This window comes from Leptonychotes weddellii, chromosome 9 (genome assembly GCF_054177405.1).
Source record: "Leptonychotes weddellii isolate Sample4059 chromosome 9, ASM5417740v2, whole genome shotgun sequence".
Taxonomy (NCBI): Eukaryota; Metazoa; Chordata; class Mammalia; order Carnivora; family Phocidae; genus Leptonychotes; species Leptonychotes weddellii.
The window spans coordinates 11756651-11771276 of NC_138377.1; the positions used below are offsets into that span (position 1 = coordinate 11756651).

General features: G+C 47.5%; 1 protein-coding gene and 2 long non-coding RNA genes across 4 annotated transcripts in view; 1 reads left to right on the forward strand and 2 right to left on the reverse strand.

Annotated features, from left to right (window-relative positions):
- LOC145723375 (uncharacterized) overlaps nt 1–4557 on the reverse strand; it is a 22888-nt gene extending 18331 nt beyond the window's left edge. Inside the window, exon 1 of the long non-coding RNA XR_014148319.1 lies at nt 3344–4557. This is a non-coding gene — a long non-coding RNA (uncharacterized LOC145723375). The remainder of the gene's footprint in view (nt 1–3343) is intronic.
- NRDE2 (NRDE-2, necessary for RNA interference, domain containing) overlaps nt 1–14626 on the forward strand; it is a 49570-nt gene that overhangs the window by 22954 nt on the left and 11990 nt on the right. For both annotated transcript variants that reach the window (XM_006748057.3, XM_081830067.1), the window contains exons 5-9: nt 4555–5005; nt 5749–6154; nt 7917–8050; nt 10877–10997; nt 13636–13811. In XM_006748057.3, the coding sequence (XP_006748120.2) occupies nt 4555–5005; nt 5749–6154; nt 7917–8050; nt 10877–10997; nt 13636–13811 (1288 nt within the window). The remainder of the gene's footprint in view (nt 1–4554; nt 5006–5748; nt 6155–7916; nt 8051–10876; nt 10998–13635; nt 13812–14626) is intronic.
- Nucleotides 7935–13636, reverse strand: LOC115937303 (uncharacterized). Its single transcript, XR_004072609.2, has 3 exons — nt 13525–13636; nt 10854–11111; nt 7935–8036 (listed from the first exon to the last, which is right to left on the reverse strand). It is a non-coding gene; the product is annotated as an uncharacterized LOC115937303 (long non-coding RNA).

Below are 14626 nucleotides of genomic sequence, written 5' to 3' on the forward strand. Positions count from 1 at the left end.
GCTGATTGAGCCCATGGTTGTTAGCCTGTGTGATCCTCACATCTGCTCTGTGAGGGGAACCATACTCTTCTTTTATGAATGAGGAAAAGGAACCTCAGAGAGGGTAAGTAGCCTCTCAAGATCATGCTGCCAGGAAGCAGCTTTCTTGGGGAACCTATGTTCCTCTAACCTCAAGTATTCTTTTCCTGTCCACAAATACAGATGAGCTTGGTTGTGTGGTAGGATGTTTTCTACATTGGGAAACGGAGGACCCTGGTTCTCATTCTCACTTGGCCACTGACTGATAATGTAATCCCACGTGAGTCACTAACCCTGTCTGAGCTTCTGTTTCTTCATTTGTTAACTCCTGCTATGCCGCACACTCAGATATCAGACGTCATCGATAGAAATTAGACATTAGTTTGCACAGATAAAGGGTTATTACTTATTAATAGATGAAAAAGGAAAAATATTCACAATGACTGGCTCTTAAATCTCTGCTAATGAGAGGCCCAGACCTTAGGAGGAGAGTAATGAGAGAAGTTTACTAATCTAAATTGTGAAGATGCTATTGGAAGGGCGTGGGGCGTTGGTGTGATTTCCCAGTAGATTCCTGAAGCTTAGGTGAGCTAAGTCTTACCCGGATTAATAGCTGTAGTGCTGTCACTGTCCAGATCTAGGGAAGTGTTGATCCCATGGCACTGTGAGTTGGTCAGATGACAGGGGCGTGTTTTGTCAGGTCGTGAATTTTCACACTTCACCAGGGGCACTGACAAACCAGGAGTGTTGAGAGGACTCGGCTGGCACCGTCCTGTGCGGACCAGATGAGGCCTTGTGGGTATGGGCCTGGAACAGCAATATGGTCCGAGTCTTCTACGCTTCAGTGGACCATCTTTTGGAAGGTAGATTGGCAATGTTCTGTGTAACTCGGGAAGGCAGAACCAGGATCAACGAGTGGAAGGTGCAGAAAGGAGATTTGACTCAGTATCAAAGCAAATTTTCTCATCGTGTGAGCCTCCCAGCAGTGACCTGGTATGCGTTCGTGTATTGTGGTGAGCAGGGCTTAGAGTTCGTGGGTAAGAGTCAAAACTACCTTTGGAAAATTCCTTAGGGCTAATATACTAGCTCTCCGTGAAGTTCAGCTCCATTTTTTCTCCGTTTATGGAGTGGATTGTTTCTTTAACTATACACCAGATGAAATAGTTGGCTGATGTTTAGGAGCCAAGTCTTACAAAATAGTAATAACTTTAACTTATCTAGTGCTTACTATATGGCTAAGGACTTGAAATCTATAAGCTTTTTGATCATCCCTGCTATTCTCTGACATGGGTACTATTATTATCCCCATTTCACAGATGAGGAAACTGAGGTACAGACAGGTTGTGGGGTTTTGTTTTAAATAACTTGTTCAGGGTCACCTAGTTAGTAAATGATGGGGTTGGAATTTGGACCCAGGTAGACTGCCACCATGAGAGCATGTGTGAATTGAAGTCACTGAAGGAAAGGCAAATTTATTATTGCCCAGCTCACTCTGGAGCTTAGAGCTGCTGAGTGGATTCAGGGCAGAAGTGTGTGCTCAATTTAAATATATTCTTTTCCCATACCCTATCCCTCTTTCTTTTCTTTCCACCTTTCCCATCCCTTCCCTTTTCCTGTAGCTAAATTCATGTAAATTAAATGTCCATATGGTGTCATTCACTGAACCTCCAAAGTGGGGTTCCCTCCTTCTGAAATTATTCAGGTAAGACCAGCTGACTATTTGATAAAGATTTTACAGAAAAAAATGCCTTCATGTGGGGGAATATTGCATTAAATTACATCCTAGGTTCTATGATTAAGGTTATGTAATAAATGATAAATTAGATAAAACCCCAATGTCCAATTAAGGTTCTATGATAGATGATAAATTAGATAAAACTCAAATGTCCAACAATAGAGAAATGTTAACTAGATGAGGGTTTACCCCTCCAATGGATTGATTCAAAACCAATAAAAATGGTATTTTCTAAAAAGAATGGTATGGGGAAATGCACAGAGGTAGGGAGAAAAGCCTGGAGCTGTATATCAACTATTTTTAAAAAGAGGTGTGTGTACACATATAAACACATGTACACACATATCTGAAAGTAGGCATTTAATAATACAGATCAGTAAGACTCTTTTTTCTCCTTTATCGTTTTCATCTGTTATAAAATGCAGCTATTAAAATCAGCTTTAGAAAATGCATTTGTAAAGTCAGAAAACTAAACATTTTTAAGAGATTATGTGAATGTTAAAATACTGTTGATTTTTAGCAAAAATAAAATAAAAATAAAATAGTAATTAAGGGGAGAACAAAACGAGTTCTACTTACAGTTTGTTCCTGACAGAACGATGGGTGTGTTTAGAACTCTTGAAGCACTATTTTATCTCCTCACCCCTCGTTACAGTTTGTTTTGACTCCTAAAGGTACCGGAGACAGATTGTTGTGAGTTAACCTAGGAGGGCCTGGGGGAGAGGATGGAGAGGAAGGGTTTGTGTGCATGTGAGAGCTGGGAGGGCGGTTTCTCAGGCACCTGTTGACTGTGGGGAAGCCACGGAGGTGCTGGGCCTGGACCAGGTGGAGGTGGACACAGAACTTTCTGGAAGATGACAGAAGATGGTGGCTGCTCTCTCCTTTTTTTTCCCCGACAGCATGATATTATGGAAATTTTAAAAATACAGCATCATTTGGATTTTTTTTTTTTTTTAAATTTGAGAGAGAGAGAGAGCACATGAGAGGGGGGAGGGTCAGAGGGAGAAGCAGACCCCCTGCTGAGCAAGGAGCCCGATGTGGGACTCGATCCTGGGACTCCAGCATCATGACCTGAGCCGAAGGCAGTCGCTTAACCAACTGAGCCACCCAGGCGCCCAATACAGCATCATTTGAAAGAATTTTACAGTGAACGCTCCTATTCCCACCCTCTGTGTTCTACCATTAATATTTTACTGTGCCCGCCTTATCACATATCTGTCTGTCCTTCAGCCCATCTTATTATTTTGGTGCCAGCCTCCATGTACTGTCCCCTAAATACTTCAGCATGCATGTCATTAACTGCAGTTCAAGATTTGTTTAGTTTTTTCTTCGGACTTAAAATTCACATACAGTGTAACACAAATCTTCAGTTGCTGAGTTTGGACACATGCATACACCTGTATAATCCAGCCCTCTGTGAACATATAGAACATCCCTGTAACCCCTCCTCCCCCCAAATTTCCTCCTGTTCTCTTCCATTCAGTCCACACCCCACCTCCCCAGGGGCAGTTACCGTCCTAATTTTTTTCCATCCTCAATTAGTGTTGTCTCTTCTAGAATTCCATATAAATGGAATCATACAGTACGTACGCTTTTGGGCCTGGCTTCTTTCACTCAGTGTGATGTGTTCGACATCCAGCGCCATTGTGGCGTTTGTCAGGAGTTTGTTCTCACTGCTGGTCGCCTTCCGTTGTGTGGCCATACCGTGGCTTGTTTATCTGTTCTCCTAGTGATGAGCACCTGGGCTCTTCGTGGCATTCGGCTGCTGAGAATATCTGTGCACGCGTCTTTGTGTAGAAAGGCAGTTTCCTTTTTCTTGGGGGAATGCCTAAAATAGAATTGCCGGGTCACAGGGTAAGTCTAACTGCCAGACCTTTCCCCAGAGTGACTCTACCAGTTTCCATTCTCACTAACAGCATGTGAGAGTCCTGGTTCCCAGCGGATAGCTCACTGGCATTCAGTGTCTTCGGTGTTTAATTTTAGCCGTTCTGGTGGTATGTGGCATAGCTCCTTGCGGTTTTAATTTGCACTTCCCTCATGATTAATGATGGTGAGCATTTCTGCATGCACCAGTTGGCCCTTCATGTCGTCTTTTGTGAATTCCGTGCGGATCCTTTGCCCATTCTTTAACTGGTTGCTTGTGTAACACGCCTACAGAAGAGTGCACGGTTTCCCTCAGACTTCATGCACAGATTCAGTAGTCGTGAGTGTTATTCTGGGGCACCTGCACACACCATACAGGCCTTTTGGAACCCAGCCTCTCTCCCTCTACAGTAGAAAACAGCCAAGTGTAATTTTAATTATTTTGTTTCAGGATTAAAAATACAATCTTAACCCTCCCTGTTTCTTCTTACGTGGGGACACAGGACTATATTGAGGAAAAGGTTCCGGTGGAGGAGACAGATGACTCAGTCACCCACGGTTCTGGTGTCTTTACGAAGAGTGTAAAGGAGGGGATGGGGATTTCCACCTTGTCTGTTACGTAGGATCATGATGATCAGTGACATAATGTATGGGGCAGACTTTACAAAACTCCAGGAAAATAGAAATTACTAGAATCTGGAAGACAGACCTGATCTTAAATTCATGCGATGTTAACAAAGAATGGAAGTGTTTAGAGGAATAAGTTCCACACAGAAAAAGTTGATTGCTAATTGTCGTATTTCTCTAAATAGAAACTGTTGGAAGGTAAGGTGAAGTTAGCTTGCTTCACAAGAGCTCAGCCCGCTGAGCCGAGCCTCCACTGGTGCAGAGCTATGCACCTGTTCCCTCAGTAACTCTCTTCCTTTTTCTAATACAAGATACAAGAGGAAAGGAGACTCCTGCCTTGGCATTAACCCTAAGAAGCAGTGTATATCCTGGGAGAGGGCTGCCGCAGAAAAGAAGCCTTCACACAAGCGTGTTGAGCGCTATTTCACGAAGAAGAGCGTGGGCTTAATGAACATTGACGGAGTTGCCGTTGGCAGTAAAACCGAACCTCCCTCATCTGAGCCGATCTCGTTTATCCCCGTGAAGGGCTCGGATGATGTGGTTCCTCCCGTTACGACCTGGTTGAACCCTCTGGGGATTTACGATCCGTCCACCACGCAGTGGTTACAAGGACAGGGCCCTCCAGAGCAAGAATCAAAGCAGCCAGACTCCCAGACAGACAGAGAGCGCGCGCTGCTCAAGGCCAAGGTGGAGGAGTTCAACAGGAGAGTGCGGGAGAACCCTCACGATATTCAGCTGTGGATGGCGTTCGTTGCTTTTCAGGTAAGGAGCGCCGTCCCGCTTCTCTTACTTAGACTGTTAGTCTGGGGCAAACCAGTGCGCTCCGCAGCCGTTTCTGAGCCCCTGGGAGGAACCCGGGCCCCTGGCGCTGGAAGTTTATTACCCTGGAGCCCTTGCCCTGAGCTTGCTTCCAGCCCGTGAGGAACCCCACGTGTGGAGAGTCAGGGCTTTCAAGTGGAATTCGGGGGTGGGAGGCGGCAGGGGAGCATGAAAGGGCTCCTAAAAGGTGAAATTTAAACAATCTGGGAAGAAGCGCCCTTGTTCACCCGGCGTTGGGAGGGGAGTGCAGGGTGCAGAATGCGCAGAATTGGGGAAGAGAAGGCGCTGCTCCGACGACGACCCAGCTGGGGCTCTGGCTGCGTCCTGCTTGCTTGTTTTTGAGCCGCTCGTACAGGTGTATTTTGCCGCACACCTGCCTGTGTCGTGGGTAAAGTGGGCTCTTGAGAAGCAGCGCTCAGGGCGCTGCGTGCTCGCCCCCGTTACGTAACTCCCGTAACTCCCGTGCCGGAGCGCAGACGGCGGGGTGAGGGAAACGCGAGCAAACAGGCGCCCGAGGAACGGAGCTCCACCCAGAAAAAGCGGTGACTAGCAAGCCCAGGAGGTCCGAAGGGCGGCTGGTCCTGGGAGGCGCCGGAGGGCGGGCCTTGCAAGGAGCTCTGGGGCGGTGGCGGGCTTTTGAGGCTCCCGGAGGACTTGCGGTTGTGAATTGACGTTTTTGTCTTGAGGACGAGGTCGTGCGGAGCCCCGGCCTGTATGCCCTGGAGGCAGGGGAGCAGGAGAAGCGGAAGAGGTCTGCGAAGCTGGTGCTGGAGAAGCAGCTGGCTGTCCTGGAGCGGGCCATCGAGAGCAACCAGAGCTCCGTGGAGCTGCAGCTGGCCCGGCTGAAGCTGTGCGCCGAGTTCTGGGAGCCCTCGGCGCTGCTCAGGGAGTGGCAGAAACTGATCTTTGTACACCCCAACAGTACGGCCCTCTGGCAGAAGTACCTTTTATTTTGCCAAAGCCAGTTCAGCACCTTCACCGTGTCGAAGATCCACGGTCTTTACGGCAAATGCTTGAGCACTCTGTCCGCGGTGCAGGACGGCAGCATCCTGTCGCACCCCGCCCTGCCCGGCACCGAGGAGGCCGTGTTCGGTAAGAGGCCGAGCACCAGGTCCCTGCGTGTCGGGGGACTTACGCTTTCTTCTGGCGCTAGGCAGAAATGAAGGCGTGTTTCTGGTTTATTTTAGAAACGGCCAAATTGATACGACGGATTTAAACAAAGTATTAGGACCCCTTTGGACTAGACCAGATTCTCGTTTCTCCACCTTCTTGGTGGGGGTGTGGAGCGGGCATCAGAGCCGGTGAAGTTAGCAGAGTATCCCCGGCCCAGAAGTCCCAGCTTTTCTGCTTATTAGCCAAGGAAACACAGTCAAGTCTTGGCTGTTGTGGCTGTCCGTGGCCTTCCCTGTCCAGGTGTCTGTCTGCTCCTCTCACCCGTCCTGGGATCTCAGGCGGTGGTGGTCGTGGGGATCAGCACACAGAGGCAGTTATCGGTATTATTATACTGTTCATGTTCTGTGTCCCGAAGGAGCTAGAATATGAACTCTGTCCGGTAATGAGGTACAGAAGGCAGCATGTCACACAGGAGCTGGAGAATATCACTCTGGACTTGAAGCCTGGATTTGCCCTTCACTGGTTCTCTTGTGACCTTGCATATTTCCTTAACCTGCTTGAGCTGCAGTTTCTCGCTCAGCAGCAATGATACAGTACTTGCTTGATAGGGTCATCGAGCACGTTAACGGAGATTGACCCCTGGTGAGTCTGGCTCCGTGTCCGGCACACAGCAGGTGTTTATTTGATCAAAACCTTGCTATTTCTTTTCTTTCTTTCTTTTTTTTTAAGATTTTATTTATTTGGAGAGAGAGAGAAAGAGGGAGAGCGTGAGCAGGGGGAGGGTCAGAGGGAGAAGCAGGCTGTCCGCTGAGCCCGATCCGGGGCTCAATCCCAGGACCCTGGGATCATGACCTGAGCCGAAGGCAGATGCTTAACCGACTGAGCCACCCAGGCAACCCTGTATTTACTTTTAGATTAGATTCTAATTCATTCATATTTATATTTATATTCTAAAGATATAAATATATTGCTCTAGAATTAATAGGCATTTACAACACTGGCATAAAGAGTCTCATATTTGATATCATTTGTGGTATGCGCAAATAGCCTAGTGTTACTCAGAACATGAAACTACCACAATTCAGACAAACCGAAATTTTCATAGATGGAACCTTGATTTGTTTTCAGTGGTCTCTGAACAAATGATGAAGATGGATCGCCATCTAGTGATCCATCGAGCACAGATCTTTGCTTTCTGATGAAAATCTATACCATCCTTCTAGAATTTTTCTTGTAATAATGAGCTTTGAGTATCTGGTAACTATTCAGAACAACCTCTTGCCTTACTTTTTTTTAAGATTTTATTTATTTAAGAGAGAGCATGAGAGGGGGGAAGGATCAGAGGGAGAAGCAGACTCCCCGCTGAGCACGGAGCCCGATGTGGGACTTGATCCTGGGACTCCAGGATCATGACCTGAGCCAAAGGCAGTCACCTAATCGACTGAGCTACCCAGGCGCCCCGTTCTCTTGCCTTACTTTTATGCAGCATATATAGTTTTTGTTAATATTTGTATTCCACAGTGGTTTCATATAAAAATTGGAATAAATGTACTTTGATTACAGTTCTGTGGTGAGTCCTTTTAATGAGGACACATAATTAGTACAGCTTTTGAGAAGATCACAGGAACTAATTTCGGAGAAAAGATGTTCTCGGTGTTGAAACGCATGTTGTTAGAAGTTGTGTTCTTTCCCTTGAATTGATGTTAACCAGGATTCTCCCTCCTGCTCTCCCTGCTTTCAGCTCTCTTTCTTCAGCACTGTCACTTCCTGCGGCAGGCCGGTCACTCGGAGAAGGCGATCTCGCTCTTCCAGGCCATGGTGGACTTCACCTTCTTCAAGCCAGACAGCGTGAAAGACCTGCCTACCAAAGGACAGGTGCGGGTTTAGTTGTGAGACCGGCCTCTCCCCTCCCTCTCTCCCCTCTCCTTCTCTTCCCGTCCCTCTCTCCCCACCCCTCTTTCCCCCTCCCTTTCTCCTTCTCTGTCTTCTGGGGGCAAGTGTGGATAATGGGAAGCGGTGGTAGTATTTTTAAAATCCTATCCTCTTTGTATCAGTCCTGCTGAGAACTGTTGCTCAGAATATGCTGGTGATCCAAGGAAAATTCCATAATGAAGGTAGTGAAACTTGGAGAGATGAAAGATCTACTCCCCCCAATATGAAGACTCAACTATGTCCCCCCCCTTTCTTTTCTTACTTATGGGACTTGTTTCAGTGCTAATTGTCCCCGCCAGGCAGAGAAACAGGGGTCATGCCTCTTAGAGCACGTCTCACTGTCTCCTCCCTCTGTGCATTCTAAGCTGGGTCTTAGGTTGTTCCAGTTCGCATTTCCACTACGTGAGATCTTTGCGGGAATTGCAAACGATAGCGCATGTTGGCACTTTCTCAACACTGATCCTAATTGGGGAGGTGTCATTTAGATGACAAGTGAACATTGGCCGTATTTGTGATGTCAAGCAATAAAAAAAAAATCTCATCATAGAGCTACCCATATAAGAAAGCCGCCTTCACCATTTTTCCTTAGAAGAAATCTCCATTTCCGACTTTGCAAAGGGGGTCTGGTGGAAGATGGATAGGATATCTGAATTTATAGTGAACTGACAGAGGTCTCGGGAGGCTAAGATCTCCATCTTGTGGAATGTTCCTGAATTGCCTTTAAAGACTTTTTTTCATCATTATTTTTATCTATTTTTTTCCTAGACAAAATTGGGTTAACGAATATTGGTTAATATTAGTTACCTGATTAGTAGTATCATAAGCCAGATAAAATTATTTTAAGATCTGGTGTGCTGTTTTAAGAATATGCCATGCTACGAAAGTGAATCTTGGTGGACTGCGGGGCCCTGGGTGTGTGGTTGCGGGGTCAGGGTCAGAATGGCCCTCATCCCCGCCCTTTGCTGACGATCACAGACCGTGATGAGAGCAGTTCCTCTCGGGGAGGGCAGTGCCCGGGACTGTGAAGCATGAGGAGCCACTCCCCTCAAGTGTCAGCAGAGCCCGCTGTGTGCTCTTGAGGTTTTCAATACTAACAGCACACGTAGTTTCAAAGCATTTACAAGACAATTTTGAAATAAAGTTTTATCTTTCAGGATATTCCATATCTTTAAAACTGAGAGACATTGTTATAAGACACAGTAGTATAGCATGAAAGAAGCAGAGTCTGGTCTGTGCTTTTTTTTTTTTTAAGATTTCATTTATTTGACAGAGCTCATGAGAAGGGGGAGTGGCAGAGGGAGAAGCAGGCTCCCTGCTCAATCCCAGGATCCTGGGATCATGACCTGAGCCAGAGGCAGACGCATAACCAGCTGAGCCACCCAGGCGCCCCTTGGTCTGTGTTTCTGTGGAATATAAATAAATTGGTGTAACTTTCACACTTTAAAAAAACCACACTTCTTTTTCTTGAGTGCGCTTTCTTCTATCCCTCTTGTAAGAGCAAGACTGCGAAGAGGGAGTGTGGTCTTTCCAGCTCCCCTACCTGAGGTGGCTGCTGGGCACTCGGTACAGGGCCCATGTCCAGACCACTGCCCTGCTCTGCCCTGCCCTCCCAGGGCTCTCCTGCACGTGGCCCTCTTGCAGGCGTGCGTGGCACCGCCCTGGGCTCAGGCTGGACTGTCCTGCGCCTCCTGGTCCACAGCTTGTCCCTGGAAGCCTCGTCCTCTTAAGGTTTCTTACAAAAGCTTTCCTTGAGCAAGTGGTTGGCTCACTTTTAAAGTCCTTATTGTTGAGGCGCCTGGGTGGCTCGGTTAAGTGCCTGCCTTCGGCTCAGGTCGTGATCCCAGGGTCCTGGGATCGAGTCCTGTATTGGGCTCCCGCTTCTCCCTCTCCCTCTGCCTGCCGCTCCCCCTGCTTGTGCTCTCTCTCTGTCAAATAAATAAATAAAATATTCTTAAAAAAGAATTAAAAGCTAAAAAAAATAAATCCTTATTGTCAGGTGATAACACGATTGCTTTTCTGTTCATTGCTGTGTTCACATCCTCCTCTACAGGGAGTTACTTACTGCACTGAACTGGTCACCACACACAGCAGACCTAATGCCCAAATGCATGAGAGCAGAGGTGTGATCACAGGGCCGGGCTTTAACACACAGACCTTTTTATTCACTGGCTGTGCCAGCAAGTGTTTATTGAGTCCCTACTAGGTATTGGGCACTGTGCCAGATTTTAGGAACACAGAGTTGAGACGTCATGCCCTCAATAATTCCCAGTCCTGTTGAAACTTTGAATCCCTTTCTCTTGGAAGGTCTTGAAAGTGACATGATTTCAGGTATTCAGGGGCCCCGTGGCTTTAGGGGAACGGGCTGTGTCCCTGTCCCCAGTTAGACTGGCCTACCAGGGTCAGAGCTGGGAAAATTCCTCTCCCACCCGGCCGGAGGCCCTTCTCGCTTTCTGTAACAGACTCTCAGAAGTGGTAGCCGGTCACACTTTACTGTGTCTGTCTGTTACAGGTCACTAGGCCCAGCCCACACTCAGGGGTGTGAATGCCACAAGGCAGTGGTAGGGTCACGGGGGGCTATCTTGGAGGCCGCCTACCACACTAGCTCATTATTTTTTCTGTTTTGGGGTGTATCCTGTATCTACTGGAAAGACTGATGGCAAACAAGATTTCAACCACAAGCCCCTCTTATGCCGATTAGAGGGCACTTTGCTCAGTGACTCAGCAGTTTTGTACAAGTTAGGCTCACCTCTGTATTTTGAACCTGAACAGGTGGAATTCTTTGAGCCCTTCTGGGACAGTGGGGAGCCCCGGGCTGGGGAGAAGGGCGCCCGAGGCTGGAGAGCCTGGATGCACCAGCAGGAGCGAGGCGGCTGGGTGGTCATCAGTCCAGGTAAGGCACCTCTCTTTAGGATGCGTACGCCTTTGCCTTCTTCTGGAATGTGTTTTCACATCTTTCTGATTATTTGTTTATATGTAGAAGCTCTTTTGTCAGTCTTTGAGAACACTGTAGAAACATCAAAATGTCAGAAATATGTTAAGTGGATGCGTTGGGAGATTATAGAGTCTCTCACCCTTAGAGTCAACCCCGCAACCCTGTGGAGGGTTTGAGTTTCTTTCCAGAGGAAGTTTCATTTTTCCTTTTAAAAGGTTGCTCCTCCCTACGAGTCCTCCCCTCCCACCCTTTTTAGTGTGTCCTTAGGACAGTCTTTCTGTTTTCTTGGCAATGTACAGACCATCAGATCCTTTGAAGCATCCCTCCCTGTTAAGAATACTATAAAATAATTATTAATTAGCATTTATGTAACTGTCATTCTAAATGACCCCAAAGTATTTTCTGGATTTACAGCCTAAGACAGCGCTGTCCAATAGAAACATAATTCAAGCCACAAAAGTAACTTCATATTTTCTAGTCGCCACATTAAAAAAGTAAGATGATGAAAGTAACATTGATGATATATTTTGTGTGACCTAGTGTGTCAAAACCTTAATATTTCAATGTGTAACTCTTAAAAAAATTGAGATATTTTGCATCTTATTTTTCTCACGAACTCTTTGAAATCTGGGGTGTATTTTACACTTCACAGCACGTTTCACTTCAGACTAGCCGCTTTCAAGTGCCCCGTAGCCACATGGGCGTGGCTGCCATCTTGGTCGGCACAGCTCCCAGCTCCTCAGGGATTGCTTCTCCCCCTGGTTTTGTTGAAAGTGCGAGGGGGAGAGAGGCCCAGGCTTGGCTAGCCTCTTCTCAAAGATGTGTCACATTCCTGGGCCTTGGTTTCTTCAGGGAATGAAAACTATGGATTAGCTCCCATCTCTGTGGTGTCGCGGCGCTCCAGGCTAGGTGGTGTCTCTGGCCCTTTGGGTGTTGGGAGTACTTTTTCTCTGGGCAGCGCCAGCAGGGATGCTCACTCCTCAGTTGGCTCGGCTATTGTGACTTTCTTGGAGTGTTCTCTCCCAGAAAGAACTGGAATCATTCTCAGGCTAACCAGTGGTTTCGTATATGAAGAGAAATAACTTGCAAGGCAGAGTGGGGAGTAGGTATTACCCTTTTAGCCACTGAATCTGCAAGACCACACGAAGAACCAAAAAATGAAGTGTTTTTTCTTTTTTTTTTAAGAGAGAGTATGAGCTGGCGGGGGGGCGGGGAGGGAGGGCCAGAGGGAGAGAATCTCAAGCAGATTCCATGTTGAGCATAGAGCCCGATGCGGAGCTCAGTCCCACAAACCTGAGATCACAACCCGAGCTGAAATCAAGAGTCAGACATTCAACCAACCGAGCCACCCAGACGCCCCCCAGAAGTCTTTTTAGTAGTGACTTTTCTTTGAGTACCAAATCAGGGTGGTTCTCTCTTTTTAGGGATTTTTGTTTGTTTGCTTTAATGAGCAAGACTCCTAGAGTGCATAGAATTTATGTTCTAAAGTTCATCATGTTCTGCATTTCTATGAGACTAAAGCAGAATTCTCACAGCAGTGTCCCGGGGATGCCGTTGCCAGAAACTAGTTGATAACTACTGTTTTTTTTTTTTTATTTTTAAGTTTTCTTGTCCCATCTCGATAAGGTTGGTATTTAGAGAGTAGTTGGTATTTATCATTGATACTGAGGTGTTTCTTCTTCATATATTACTACTTACTTCTCTCTCACCCTCACTTTCTGTTGGTCTGTATTGTTATATATTTATATGTGTCTTCCCAAAACCACGTCGTCTTTTGAATTTCTAATGTAATAAATTCAGATGTCTAAGCTGGATGTGTGACTCACGGGGGAAATTTATAAGAAACTGCCCACCTGTTTTATGGGGTAGCCGTACCATTTTATATACCCTGTTTGTTTATTTTTAAATATTGAACTTTACAGAAGACTCAAGACTTTTCTCCTCTTCCCTTCTGCATGTTCAGAGTTAGGAAACAAAGTGAAAGTACAGGATATCGTGAATTGACTTTTTTTGAGAAGTGAACACAGGTTGTGATCATATGGCCACTGGTGAAAATCCTGATGGCTTTAGGAAACCTAAGCCAGTACTGTTACTAAGTGTCATTTAGCGTTCTGGAACTGGAACTGTGTTGTCCAGTACCGTAGGCATTAGCCACATGTGGCCATTTTGATTAAATTAAGATGAAACGAAGTAAAAAATGGAGTTCTGCTGCCGGCTACATTTCAGGTGCCCACTGAGTCACATGGGGCTGGTTGTACCATGTTACGCAGAAGGTATATGTTATGTCTTCATCGTAGAAGGTTCTGTTGGACAGTGCTGTTCTAGAATATGTGTGTTCCCATTTTAATTGCTATGATACCATTAAAAATCATCTGATTCCACTGGCTAACGTGCCAGGGTTCTTTGGGAACCTGACTGGTGATAGGAGAGTCCCTCAATGCCTCCAAGTCCCTGGACGTTCCAGAAGGCCGGGCCTGGCTCTTACCTGTCTGGCCCTCCAGAGGCCCACCACAGAAGCTGGTGTCGCAGACTGGTTGGGCATCCGTGGTGGGTTTATTTGCTGATGAGGTGAGCTAAAAGTTTTGCTCTCGTCTAGATGATGATGATGACGAGCCAGAAGACGAGGACCAGGAAATAAGAGATAAGAGTCTGCCCAGGTGGCAGATCTGGCTCGCCGCTGAGCGGTCCCGAGACCAGAGACACTGGCAGCCGTGGCGCCCTGATAAGACCAAGAAGCAAACCGAAGAAGACTGTGAGGACCCAGAGAGACAGGCGAGTGTCCCACCCTGGGAGGGAGGCCAGCCACGAGTTCCTCCCCTTCTCCGCACTGCCGCGGGCTTTGCTCACCTGCAGGAAGCTTGCTGAGCGCCCGGGGCACTTGCCTGGCTTGGGACAGGTTAGCCTGCTCCCGTCCCTGTCTCTGGAAGCCTCACCGGCCGCCGCTGCTGTGGGAGCGTGGAGGAACCTGACCGCATAGTTCCCGTCCCACAGTTGGAGGGAAGGCCCCTCCGGAGATGGTCTTCCAGGCACTCAGTTAATTTTTCACACGGAAGCCTGACGCCTCAGGGTTTTCAAGACGTGGTATCCCTGTCCTAGGTTATTTAGCTCTGTCTGTCCGCTCTCCCCGCTGCACGCTGCGTCCTCAGAGACAGGGCTGTTTGACTCTGGAGGACGGGGACTGGATAGTGAGGCCGCGCTGGGACAGTCCGTACACAGCTGGTGTTGCTGGGGAAGCCGCTCACGTTTCTGGAGCCGCTCTTGTGTGCCCCGCACTTGGGTTGTCCCGTTGACTATCCTGGAATGACGTGGCCCGTGCTACACCCTGTCTCGTGGCCAGCAGCTCTGGACGTTCTACGTTAAAATGAAGGAAGAGATTCTATTTGGAGCCTGAAATGGACCCAGTTTCCTAAGACCCCAGCCGTACTGCTTGGCATGTGACGCACTCTAGGGACAGACCGGCAGGTGTTTGCGATCGCAAGGCTCCCCAGCTGAGGCCTGGTCGGTTGTCTGCGACCCTCCTTGCGATTTACGTGTCCCGAGGGTGGGGATTTTGCTGGATCACCGGGGCACGGACAGTGCTTTTCTTG